We start from the raw sequence: 14,213 nt of genomic DNA on the forward strand, positions 1-14,213 counted from the left end.
TTGAAGCCCCTTGTTACAATACTATAATTTTGATCTAATTAATGACATATAAAGGCATATAATAGAATAAGAATTAGTAGAAATTCTAGATATATATTTGATCAATGCAAGTGTTCTGTTAGCACTGATGGTGATGGATTCTCTGTGAAAATTAAAAAGTAATTTAGAATCAAGTGTGAGACACAAAAATCTCACACTAGATTACTCTGGGTAATGTATGATTTACTAAACTATAATCAAAATTAATAGGGAGGATTTTTTCTAGTAAAACTTATGATAGTAGTTTTCCTACAGTCAAGATTAACAAGATTTAAATTACACCAATCATCGATCACATTGATGTCATTTTCAAGTAAAGTACAATCATGTTGTGATGATATTATTCTATAGATTTTTAAGTCATCAGCAAATAGAAAACCATAAAAATATTTTAATAATTTTGTAATATCATCAATAAAGTTATTGAATAATAAAGGCGATAAAGTGCCACCTTGACGAACCCTAGAACTTGCTATCTGTTAATCAGAATTAGCATCATTTATGGATACATAAAATTTAAGATCATTCAGATAGTTGGTAAACCAGTTAGGTATTTGTCTGAGAGTCCTATAATGGATAATTTTTCCAGTAATTTTTTATGATTAATTGTCAAAATAACAGGCATTTTCCTGACCTCTAGAAATAACTTCTGCATAAATAGGATGACGACAGTCGTCGTACCCTCCCAGATGCAGAGGCCGTACCTGGCCACCGACATGGGCCTGAGGGAGTCTGTCCCCCCCAGTGCACCATCTGTGTAGTGCGACGGCCAGGGACGCACCCGCGTGCGCCCTAGCATGCCAGTGAGCTTCTTTAGTGTTACAAATAATTCTGCTTTATGTATTTTTCAAATGGTCACGAACATCAATAAGTGTGTAAATAATGTAATCGTAATTTATTAATTCTTGTGTAAATTTACTTTTGATTAACGTCTCGCTAAGTTGTGTAAATGATCTTGTAATTTTCTCAAATGTTTCGCAGTGCTAGTATGTAATCGCAGCCTGGCGCGTCGCGAGGGGGGGCCTCTCCCACGCCGGCCGATTTCTCCTCCCCTCCCCCGCGGCCCACGGGCCTTGGCCCACTGGCGGGCGGGGAAGGGCAGTGTTGCTCAGGGCTCGTTCAGGGACAGACGTGCACGCCGCTCCGCGATGATCGCGAGGCGCGTCTTCCGAGCTCGTGGTCCGGCGACAGTGCCACTGCACGGGTTGTCGCGGCAGCTGAGCTGCATCCGCCGAGTCGCTCACCCGGTTGAGTTTATGAGTTACGAGTTACGTCATCAGTCGAACGTCCTAGAACGCGTAAGTGTAGTCACGAACCGCCGAAACTTCGCCGTCATTGCGAGACTTTTTACGTAACGGACCGCGCACGTATCACGCATCTTTGTGGAGCGACTTTAATTGGGGACATTGTTACGTGGAGAAATTTGCAGTGTGTCGGGACGTGCTAATGGACAGGACGGTCTTCCGGGAGTCCGGGTCGTCGCGGGAAGGGCGCTCGTTCCGCGACGGATCCGCCAGGCTGCGGCAGGCTCTCAAAACTACAATAAAAGGGGCTCGTAGAACTGTTAACATCGAGTTATCCTTGGTACCGCCTATCATTCTTTCTCCTCACCTCACTCTCCCTCCAGGTCCCGTATTTCCCGGTCCCGGCCACGTCGGCCTGGACCCACACCTCACCGACGAGAGCAGTACGGGCATAACAGGACTATTACGTAAACGGGGAATCAGGGACTAGAAGCCGAGGGACGTCAAGGACAAGAAAAGACAAAAGGCTTGTTGTTGTTTTACTATTATGGAAACCATGTTGACTATCTGAGAGTTTTTTTTAAAGCTAAGATTCTTAAAATTTTTGTCAAAAACTTTGACAAAACCATTTAAAAGTGAAATGGGATTGTACTTAAATACATATAGTTTACTTCCTTTTTTGTGCAAAGGCATCATTTTTTCGATTTTCCATTTATTTGGGTAATCACCATTTTGTATACTTAAATTAAAAACGTAACTTAAGTGAGGCACAATGAGGTCTGCACAACCTTTTATAATAAAGTTAGGAATCTTATCAGGACACATGGACATGGAAGATTTTAGAGTTTTGATACTCCACAAAACTTGACTATATCTGATATAAACTAATGGTATAGAATAATTAGATATAACATAAGTTGGTAAATTGTACATTGAGATAGAAGACATGTAAATACTGGAAAACTAGTCATGCTACTGTGAATGGCATGATAAAGACCAATATGGTCATCCAATTTATAATTTCTATAAGAAGTATTAGTTGTATTTTTATTAAATGTAATATCAAGATTAATACTGATGAGTAAAGATGGGTGGAGTACATCTTTCTTTAAGGGATCCAATGCTTTTTGGACAGAACAGGATTGTAAATTTGTGAGACACAGATCTAAAAGATTGTTTGAAGAGAATACACCAATACAAGAGATGAAATTAATTAGGGCATTAGCTTTGGTTTTTATAGCTGAATGCGAAATATTACACGTCTGATTGTTAATCCAATCGACACCTGGGATACTGAAATCACCAGTTATAACAGTATCATTATGATTACTAACAAAATTATCAGTTATATTCTCACAATAAAAAAACTTAAGTTGAGGGAACTGTATGAAGGGGAATAAAAATGTTACCAATTTAAAAAAAAAATTAAGATTGTGCAAATTTTATTTTAATCCATATTGCTTCAATGCCTTGATAATCATAGCATGTAAGGGGAATAACTGATTTAAAGTTATGTTTATTGACTGCAATTATTACTACTCCACCTCTGTCCAAAAGAGAAAAATTAGGATCTCTATCCATTCTTAAGATCAGGCAATTATCATTCAAATAGTGAGAATTAATACTATGTGATCTAACCAAGTTTCTGTAAGGCACATTATGTCATATTCTGAATTTAATAGGTTATTAAAAAATTCAATGGATTTATTTATTAATCCTCAGACATTCTGATAGAAAATTTCACACTCAAACATAGTTTATGAAAACCTAAAATAAGATCAAGGCACTCCTCCAGGTGCTGACGTATTGCAAATTATTAGCTGTTAGGTCTACGCATGTCTTAAATTTATGAAGTTTGGTTCAAGTTCAAGTTAAATTGTTTTATTGTCAAACGTTTCAGTTGGAATACAGAATAGAAAAGCAGTTTTCAGCAGCCCAAATGAACTGCTGCTGGCCTAGTTTATGCTATTTATTTATATATATACTAGCTGCCCGACCCGGCTTCGCACGGCTATACTAATGGAAAAAAATTAAGCCACATCACCCATTTACAGTAATGGTAAATAATAAAAAAATCAGTGAAAATTTATTACAATGCTGTATAATGTACCGGAGAGAAAATGAATAACACCGATGGTTTCCCGACTCGTGCACGCAACGTACAACTGATGTACCCGTACTTCGCTACGGCAGTCTACAGGCAGATCACGCTTGCGCCGCTCATTATACTTGCCCCTCCTTGTGGGTACGCGACTGCCGCGCGATGCCCGTTGCCATGGAGACGCAGAAGGCATGAACAATGCAAAATCCTGTTGCCTTGTTTTAACCACCCATGGAATCTAATTTTCGGAAAATGTCATCCTGCGTAACATAAGGAACATTACTGTGAAGTTTCAAGTCTGTAAAATATAAATACTTGAAAAAAAAAGGGTAATTTTTGATATTTAGATACCAGCTAAATTTCAACGGTGATGAGGACTGCACTAACAATGAAATAGTCGTTGTCATAGAGACGAATGAAGCATCAACAAAGCAACAGCCGTTGCCATGGTGATTTCCTACCAAAAAATGGAAATTTTTATATTTTACCCCCCCCCCCCCCCCCCCGTCACGGTCCCCCCTCCGAAACTCCCCTTGGGATCGGATTTCCGTAGAATCCGTTCTTAGTGAGCGTCTACATCACAAAATGAATAATTATGCTAAATTTCAAGTCAATTGGGTTTATAGTTTTAAAAGTCTCGTGACGAGTGAGTCAGTGAGTGGTATTTCCTTTTATAAATCGCAATAAATTAAAATTGCGACTATAATTTGAGATTTAAACTATCCTATCTCTCAAGTTGGATCGAACTGCACATGGTGTGCGAATTTTATTATAATCGGTTAAGTGGTTTAGGAGTCCATTGAGGACAAACATTGTGACACGAGATTTATATATATTGTAGCCAATTTTCCAGCAAGCCCCGGCGGTCCGCCAATACTTTCCCCGCCCTCCCCTGCTTAAACTTGCCCGCCCCACCTCTAGTCCAGCTATGCCGCCCCTCCTTCCCCTCTTTTTTTCCTCCTTTCCCCTGTGTACCGCGATTTTAGCGCCCCTATCGGCTTAGTTTTTGCTGGTATATAAGCCCCTGGCCTGAGGCTATTCCTTGCAGTCATCGCTCCCTCTGAGCAAGGCTGTCCACCGACATGTGCACTACGAGCTCGTTCTGACACCGTTACTATGCCCGTCGGCTCCTTGATCGCCCTTATGGCAGTGGTTGTAAGCCGTTACTATGTTTGAACATAGAGCCGCGTCTTTATTAGCTGCGCCTTTTTCCTTTTGCAAACACAGCAAGTGGTCTGTGTTCGGGTTTCGCGGATTTCTTCGGGCGCGTTTTCATTAGGTGTTTTTAGTTTGAGGTTGTACTTTGACTTTCCGTTTTTCGTTGTCTGTCTTTGACGGTCTTTGTGCTACACATGTCTGGTGTTTCTATTGTAATTTCGGGTATAGTACCTCCTTACGTACTTAAATTTGCTAGGGGCTGTTAGGCTCATCTAACATTAGTAGGAGATGCATTCTGTTTTATTCGTGTTGTGTATTAAGAGTTCTTAATTACAGATATTTATACGGGTATATTTATATTTGTTCATGATACACTTGAAGCACTTGAATGGCGTACATAAGTATGCGTTTAAGGCATGTACTGTTTGTACAAGTGCGTTGATTTGTATATGCGCTCTAACTTATCGAATTACTAACGTTATTAAGGCTAAGGTCTAGAGGAAGTAAGTCAGATTTTGCAGACATATATGTGTGTTGCATTTGTAATTCGTATGTGACTGTGCGCCCGTACTTATAGCGCAATTCATATAAATAAACATAAATTTGTTGTATATGAATGTATCTAGGTCTACTATATAAATATCTCATACATTTGTTATTTGTGATGATATTGTTCTGAATTGTTATAAAATAAACCAAAATATATATTTTGGTACCTCTTGTATTAAGTCTGTTCGTTAGGGTCAGCCCCATTACGTCTTTAACTCACATTTACAGTGCTTGCCGAACTAGTGTTTCACTAGTGAAGTGTATAAGGGTAATATGTCCGCTTAGTGGTTGTGGCCGACCTGGTGTGTCCGGATCGGTTACAATTACTGCGCAACTCTGCTAGGGCAGCTCTTAGTGTGTGTTCTGTTTTTTGTTCCATGGCAACTTCCGGGCGTGGCGAGGGTACTGGATGGGTCTATCGGTTGCATAAACCAGACCTAATCCAGTATCTAGAAGAAACTGGGCTGCCTACAGACCCCGCCGAAACCGTGGCCGACTTACGTTCACGTTTGATTACGTATATCCGAGACTCCCTGGCGGACACTCCTGGCATCCAAGTCGGAAACCCCAGACCTACTGATATTGAAGTAAGTGTCACTTCAGACCCTTTTTCACACAAGTTATTCCTGTCCGTTCTTAAGAATGTGCCCACACTAGAGTCCAGTGACCCTAAACAAGTTTTAGACTTTTTCTTACAAGCGGATAGGTTACATAAGTTACAGCTTATTCCGCATGACTCATTCCTTAAGGCCCTATTGTCGAAATGCACTGGTGTTTACGTCAGTGCGTTAACAGATACAATTGTTAAGAAGGAATCGTATGCAGCTTTTAAAGCCGCTGTTCTTCAATTTGTGTGTCCACCCCTGGTAGTTGAACATTGTAAGCGAGATTATGTCTTGCGCCTTCAACTGTCCAACGAGACAGTTTCACAATACGTTGACAGTGTACTATCCTATGCACAGGTGTTAGATTTAAGATACGACGAAAAAGAACTCGTCGAACTTATCTTGGGGAATGTGTGGCCTGAAGCCATTAGCTTGGCAAGTATGTTACCTCTGCCGATTACGTATGAAACTTTACGTAAGTGGGCAAACGACGTGGACACACGGATTAATGCTCGGCAAAGGTTTTACCAGTCTGCTTCAATCGGCGGGAACGCCCAGCTTATCAATAGTGACCGTAAAGCCAAGGCTGCGGCTACGTCTATGTACCACGATAAAACCCTGCGGCATACTGTAACTCCGACCTCGGAGCGGTGTGTCATGAGCGATCATCGCGAGCCGCGCGCCGCGGCTAGGGTAAGGGCGCCCGAAGCTGACTCTGGCGCGCGCTGCGTCACCGCTGAGGTGGTGCGGCAGGGCGGGAAACCCGACCTAGAGTTTGTACACCGTAGATGTGCCAACTGCACGCAGTTTGGTCATGCAGTTGTTAACTGTTCGGCTCCCAGGGTAGAAACAAACAACCGCACGTGTTTTAAATGTAAACAACCAGGACACTACAGGGCTTTGTGTCCGGAAAACCGGCCTTGACGGGGCGCAAAAGAGGTCGCCGCCGTCGTTTTCTCCGCAAAGCCTCTTTTCAAAATAAAATCTATTTACATTTCCTTCAAGTCCAAATTCAGAATAAGTATTTCCCGGCCCTGGTTGACACTGGTGCCACGTGCTCCGCCATAAGTTTAAATTTTTTGAATAGTCTAAAGGCTTTATTTCCAAAATTAATAAACTCCACGTCATTTGTGCGACAACCTACAACCATATGCGTTGCTAATGGTAATTGTATATCCTCGGAAGAGTCCGTAATCTTGCACTTTAAAATCAAACACTTTTCGTGGTCGTGGTGTTTTGCTGTGGTCCCCGGGATAAATCCCGACTTCATTTTAGGCTTGGATTTCTTAAGTCATACGAGAGCCGTACTGGATATAAACAAACATGAACTTTTTTTTTATTTTGCTCAAACTTGTAAAATTCCCTTACAATTTAAACAGGATTGCGAAACTATATTTGTTTGCCCAGAGGTACACAATCATGTACCCGCTTGTTCTCTCGAAGAAGTGGTTTTGCGTTATCCTGACGTCATTACTAAGAATATAGGCAAATGTGACGTGTTACCGTATCGATTCTACCTTATGGATGAAGTCCCGGTGCGGAGTAAGGCATACCAGGCCTCGCCCCCAAAGCTCCAGGCTATGCGTGAGATTATTGAAAACCTCCTTAAGGCTAAAGTAATTACAGCATCAAATTCAGATTTCAGCTCGCCCACATTTTTAGTGCGTAAAAAAGACGGGATTAGTTGGCGTTTGGCTCACAATTATATCCCATTAAATAAAAAAATTATTTACAACGACGTATATCCCCTTCCGACAGTAGAATGTGCACTGCAACATTTGGGTAAAGCCAAAATATTTTCCATCATTGACCTTAATAATAGTTTTCATCAGCTTCTGTTAGACCCGGCTTGTAGAAAGTATACAGCGTTCTCGACCCCCTTTGGACATTATGAGTTCAATAGGATACCCATGGGGGTAACATTTGGGTCTCAGGCCATGAGTAGAGTCTTAGATCATATATTAGCCGATATCAAGTATAAGTTTGTGTTTAACTACATTGATGATATAATAATATATAGCAATTCGATGCAGGAACACATTACTCACGTGACCGAGGTCCTAGATCGTTTGCGGAGAGCTAAGTTGACCATTAATCCCAAGAAGGTGGAGTGGGGTAAGACGTCAGTCACCTTTTTAGGGTACGTTATTCATCAGGGACAATTGCTTATGAACCCAGAAAAGATTGCCCCAATAACACAATTTCATAGGCCTATAAATGTTAAGGGGATTCAACGCTTCCTAGGTTTGATAGGATATTTCGCTCGGTTCATTCCTAACTATGCCACCATTTCCGCTCCCTTAAACGAGTTACGTAAGAAAAAGGTAACGTTTAAGTGGGAACAGGCACAAGAAGAAGCCTTTAATAAATTAAAAAAGGCCATCAGCTCTCCTCCAGTCTTGATCCTTCCAGATTTTGACAAGAGATTTGCCGTACATGTGGATGCCTCAAGTATAGCTATGGGCGCTGTATTAGGACACTTGGAAGGGAATAAATTGCGACCTATTTGCTATGCGAGTAAGACCCTATCAGAATCAGAGCGCCGTTTAGGGGTATATGAGAAAGAAGCCCTAGCGTGCCTATTCGCCTTGGAAAAATTCGAGTCATACCTGGATAACCGGGAGTTCGATTTATTCACGGATAATCAGGCCCTAAGCTGGTTATTTAACCATCCGCAGCAGTTAGGCAAGTTAGGTAGATGGATTCTGAGGTTATCACGATTTAGGTTTGTAATACATCACCTTCCCGGTAATCAGAATATTGTTGCAGACACCCTTTCTCGTATGTTCAACCCTGACGAGTTCAATATAAATACAATCTCAGAAACAGATAATGTGAATAGCATTAACGCATTTAGACTTTTTCCAGAATCCTATATAAATATCCGCCAGTATCAACAAGATGACTTATTTTGTAAGGAATTAATACGTGATATTAAGGCTAAGAAAACAAATGAATTTATAGTTGAAAATGGATTGATATATCATACAGGTAAAAATAGTAGGGCACGAAGGGCGGTGGTACCTAAGGTCCTGCGCCCTATGATCCTGCAGTATTTTCACACTTCTCTTATAGGTTGTCACCTAGGGATTGATAAAACACTTCAACGTATTTCTTCTCATTTTTTTTGGCCCGAGATGCGCCAGGATACACGAGAGTTTGTGAAAACCTGTATCGATTGTCAACTCTCTAAGCCCCCCCACAATACTAAGAAGGGTTTGTATGCGGCTGACCCACCTAAGGCTCCATGGCATTGCATTCATGTCGATATCTTTGGGCCACTGACACGGTCAAAGAAGGGCAATGTGTGCCTTTTAGTAGTTATTGATATCTTTACCAAATTTGTTATCCTGCTACCTATGCGTAACATGAAGGCTGAAACCATAGTAAGATCTTTAGCAGATTACGTTTTTAAATTTTTTGGACCTCCAAATTTGATAGTTTCAGACAACGCGCCTTACTTTCAGTCCGCTATTTATAAAGACTTTGCTTTCCAGTGGGCCATTAAACCTATTTATAGCTCTCCATATTTCCCGCAAGGGAATATGGTTGAACGGGTAAACAAAGTGATCAAAAGTATTCTTATTTCTTTTTATCGACATGATCAAACCTTGTGGGACACCGACATCCCATTCCTTAATATAGGGCTCAATTCCACTCCTCATTCTGCTACTGGGTTCCCTCCCTGCGTTCCATTCCTGGGCAGGGAGGTGTCCCACCCTCTCCTTAACCAATGGGGTCTTCCTCCCATAGATTCAAACTTGGATGCCAGGGAGCTGGAAGACATTTTAGATTCTGTTTCTTGCAACCTTACCAAGGCACGCCTAGATGTTGCCCAGGCTTATAATAAGAATAGGAGTGACCATGCTTATCAAGTAGGTGATCTTGTTTTAGTTAGGAGTTTCAAATTGCCTAGTTTAGCTTCGCAGCTCAATGTTAAGCTTATGCCCCCTTATGCAGGTCCTTTTGTTATAGATCGTTTTCTTGGTAAGAACACTGTTCTGCTTAATGATTGTAAAAATCCTAGAAAATCTCGCAAGGCTCATGTGGAGCAGATAAAGCCCTTCTATGGCAATAAAGCAGTTTAGGAGCCCCTTTTTTGTATATGTAGGTACAGTCAAACCTCTATCTATCGAACTCGCATGTATCGATTGTCCGTGTTTATCGTATACTTTCTACGGTCCCGGCAAAATTGCCATACAACTAAGGTTAAAAAAGTCCGCTTGTACCGATGTTCGAATTATCGTTTTGTCCGCATTGATCGTACAAAATATGTGGTCCCATCACTATAATTTATAATAGATGATCGTTTAACCATAAAGATTTTGCAGAAATAACCATATCTTAGAAAGAAACCGTCATAAAAACAGTAACGATAGTATACAGTAGTAAAAATCACCTTAAATCTGCAGCCAAGTAATGGAGCACGTAAATATGAAGACAAATGAACAACAACCTGCGAAGAATTATGGATGATGTACCATAACTACAGTACAAACCCAATTGTTATCCTAAGATAATTACCATAATAAGAACTAAAGATTCTTTGTCAATACCATAATTACTGCAGAAGCACGATAGCTACCACATTTGCACTACAGTTACTGTAACAACCGAGATGTATATTTACCGTGACGGTAATGTATTTATTTATGACATTAAAATTAAAGAACATTATTGAAAAAAAGGATGTTAAATTTTTATATGTACGTTTGGCACATGTTGCGAAGAAATAATGCGATCTGAAAGAATGCAGTACTACTACGAAAAGTGAAATGGGTAATCCTGGATTTTTAGGTTATGGCAGTCTCTCTCGTTTTTAAGTAATATCGGCCGAAAATTAACAAGCGTATCGGAAGTCGGCAGAAATGCAGATTCAACTAAATATTGGCAAAATCGGCTTCTTCAGTACAGCACTACATTTGATGACATGAGTAAACATATTTCAGACTTCAGGATATTGAAAAAGACTTTAATTTCCATGTAGATTTATTGTGTGTATGTTTTTTTTTTTGCAAGTGTAAATTGAATTAAGTAAAATACTTCCATTTTTATTTATTTTTCAACTGATTAACTTTAATGATAAGTAACTGATATATTTCTGACACTAATTTTGAGGTTGAAATATTTTTAAAAAATTCTTAGAGTGAAGTCCACATCTATTGAATGTCCGCATCTACTGAATTTTTTTGTTGGTCCCCTGAAAAACGATAGATAGAGGTTTGACTGTATAAGAGTGTTCTCTCCATGTTTGTTCGGTGCTGTGCGGCTCTCCCCCACCTCTGTTACCTGTTTTAGCCTGGTCGCGCCCGCCCTTGTATTCTTCTTCGTCCTTTCCTGGCGCAGTCACGCCGGGGCTAATCTTCGTGGGATCGCCTCGTCGGGACAGTGACAGAGACGTCTGCTTGATCCCGTTCTTCTCCCTCCTGCTTGAGTGTACCTCGCCTGCGGGATGGATATCTCGTCGAGATCAACACATCGGTCCACCCCGGAATGGGTGGCGTGAGTGGATGCAAGATTAACTAGATTCTGGCTTTCTGCTTTTCTCCGACTTCCCGAGTCTGGTGGATGTCTGGAGGCGTTTGATTCGGGTCAGCGATCGTTTTCTGTGCCTTTGCTTGCAGGCCTCAAGAGGGGTACCGGTGGGATGGTTAGCCGTTCCTTGGCGCCCCCATGAGATGATTTTGGTACCTGTGCCTGATATGTGTTATGACTGACCCTGCTACTGTGAACGTTTATCTATGCTGAAATGGGTCAAGCTCAATACAATTTCAAACTTAGATGATGTGAGAAAATGCGACGTAGTCTTACCAGTCACGCTTCAAGATTAATGATTGCTCTGAGACTGGACGTTGCCAAATCTTTTTGCACTGACGTTCCCCGCAGGCTTGAGGAGCTTAGGGAGGGGGGAGTTGTAGCCAATTTTTCAGCAAGCCCCGGCGGTCCGCCAATACTTTCCCCGCCCTCCCCTGCTTAAACTTGCCCGCCCCACCTCTAGTCCAGCTATGCCGCCCCTCCTTCCCCTCTTTTCTCCTCCTTTCCCCTGTGTACCGCGATTTTAGCGCCCCTATCGGCTTAGTTTTTGCTGGTATATAAGCCCCTGGCCTGAGGCTATTCCTTGCAGTCATCGCTCCCTCTGAGCAAGGCTGTCCACCGACATGTGCACTACGAGCTCGTTCTGACACCGTTACTATGCCCGTCGGCTCCTTGATCGCCCTTATGGCAGTGGTTGTAAGCCGTTACTATGTTTGAACATAGAGCCGCGTCTTTATTAGCTGCGCCTTTTTCCTTTTGCAAACACAGCAAGTGGTCTGTGTTCGGGTTTCGCGGATTTCTTCGGGCGCGTTTTCATTAGGTGTTTTTAGTTTGAGGTTGTACTTTGACTTTCCGTTTTTCGTTGTCTGTCTTTGACGGTCTTTGTGCTACACATGTCTGGTGTTTCTATTGTAATTTCGGGTATAGTACCTCCTTACGTTCTTAAATTTGCTAGGGGCTGTTAGGCTCATCTAACATTAGTAGGAGATGCATTCTGTTTTATTCGTGTTGTGTATTAAGAGTTCTTAATTACAGATATTTATACGGGTATATTTATATTTGTTCATGATACACTTGAAGCACTTGAATGGCGTACATAAGTATGCGTTTAAGGCATGTACTGTTTGTACAAGTGCGTTGATTTGTATATGCGCTCTAACTTATCGAATTACTAACGTTATTAAGGCTAAGGTCTAGAGGAAGTAAGTCAGATTTTGCAGACATATATGTGTGTTGCATTTGTAATTCGTATGTGACTGTGCGCCCGTACTTATAGCGCAATTCATATAAATAAACATAAATTTGTTGTATATGAATGTATCTAGGTCCACTATATAAATATCTCATACATTTGTTATTTGTGATGATATTGTTCTGAATTGTTATAAAATAAACCAAAATATATATTTTGGTACCTCTTGTATTAAGTCTGTTCGTTAGGGTCAGCCCCATTACGTCTTTAACTCACACTTACAGTGCTTGCCGAACTAGTGTTTCACTAGTGAAGTGTATAAGGGTAATATGTCCGCTTAGTGGTTGTGGCCGACCTGGTGTGTCCGGATTGGTTACAATATTAAGATATATATTTTCATATATGCATGTCCTCCATGTCACATGAAGAGATACTTTGCCTGACAGTACAAAACATTAGCTCACATTTGCTGATCCTCATAGCAGTTTTTTGGGAATTTTGTTTTCCTCTAGAACTGTACCCATCTTCATGGTTTTCATTTTACTCAGAACATGTCAACCTAATAAATAAACTATGCTAAGATTATTGTAATCTAAAATTAAAATGTTTAACTATTACTATATATCCTAGTTTGGATTAAAAATACACATTTTTCTAATTTTCTGAAAGCAAATTTCTTTGGCAAATTAGTAATCTACTATACATTAGATAATATTACCAATTTTAAACATTAAAAAATTTTCCTTGGAATTAAACCTGCAAACTTTAGATATCAGTGATCGCATCTTTGGTTTGCTCGACTTCACTCCTTCTTTATTTCATTGCCTTCTATTCTCGTAGCCTGCCTTACTGAACATCCATTTACCTGTTTCAGAAATAACTAGACATCCAGTTTTCACACTACTGTTGCAGTCTCTTAAAAATCTCACATTTCAGTAGCACACACTGCATTGAGCAGTGTGAGAACACAATCAAAAATAATAAATTCAGTTCACAATCAACTAAATTTTTAAAATGATTTTAATTCTTCACCTTGTAACACTTAATAAGATGATGGAAGTACTTGCCTAGATCTTCTCCTGTGTACGTGTAAATAAGCATTGGCCCATGAGTGTTGCGCTGCTTCTCCTCTTCCGTCAGCTGGCCATTGCACGACTTCATGGCCTCCAGCAGCACCACCTACAAGCAGTAGCCACCACGACTAGCCATCTGTTCATATTTCAATACTACTTCCCAATAAACTATAGGAAGCATAGACTTATTGTTGAACAAATAAATATACTTCAAATAATATTGGTTCCATGAAATTCATATTAGAACAATAAATAATTATAAAACAATAGCAAAAAAGCAAACTGTAACTCTGCAAGTTCATTTAGAGGAAGTGTCTTCAACAATTATGGCAGTGGCAGTGGCAGTGGCAGTGGAAGAACAGCGTCCCTACAGCAGCAGACACCAACCCCAGGTAGCCGTTAGAAGAGACAAAATCTGGTAATAATGACATGACTTATCTACAAAATGCAGTTTTCTTGTACTTCCTACCCTCCCCCACCCTACTTCCCTCTTGTCTTTTACCCGCCCCTCTTCTCTGGGTTCGCACATGCCATGACTCAATCTTTGTTATCATCTGTCATTTATCAACAATCATTTATTCGGTACCACAGCATACATGTCCCAGTGAGTCATGGCCAAAAGCTAATATGTTATTGCTAGTCCACATTAAGTATGTGGTATTTATACCAAGTAACGTAACTTGTAAGGTTGTTAAAGTCTTGTCCAAATTCTCTTTT

At 40.6% G+C, this 14,213-nt stretch overlaps 1 protein-coding gene across 3 annotated transcripts in view; it reads right to left on the bottom strand.

Annotated features, from left to right (window-relative positions):
* LOC134531598 (5'-3' exoribonuclease 1) overlaps window positions 1–14,213 on the bottom strand; it is a 373,786-nt gene that overhangs the window by 234,340 nt on the left and 125,233 nt on the right. For all 3 annotated transcript variants that reach the window (XM_063367328.1, XM_063367329.1, XM_063367330.1), the window contains exon 13: window positions 13,491–13,602. In XM_063367328.1, the coding sequence (XP_063223398.1) occupies window positions 13,491–13,602 (112 nt within the window). The remainder of the gene's footprint in view (window positions 1–13,490; window positions 13,603–14,213) is intronic.

The sequence above is a fragment of the Bacillus rossius genome, chromosome 5 (assembly GCF_032445375.1).
Source record: "Bacillus rossius redtenbacheri isolate Brsri chromosome 5, Brsri_v3, whole genome shotgun sequence".
NCBI lineage: Eukaryota > Metazoa > Arthropoda > Insecta > Phasmatodea > Bacillidae > Bacillus > Bacillus rossius.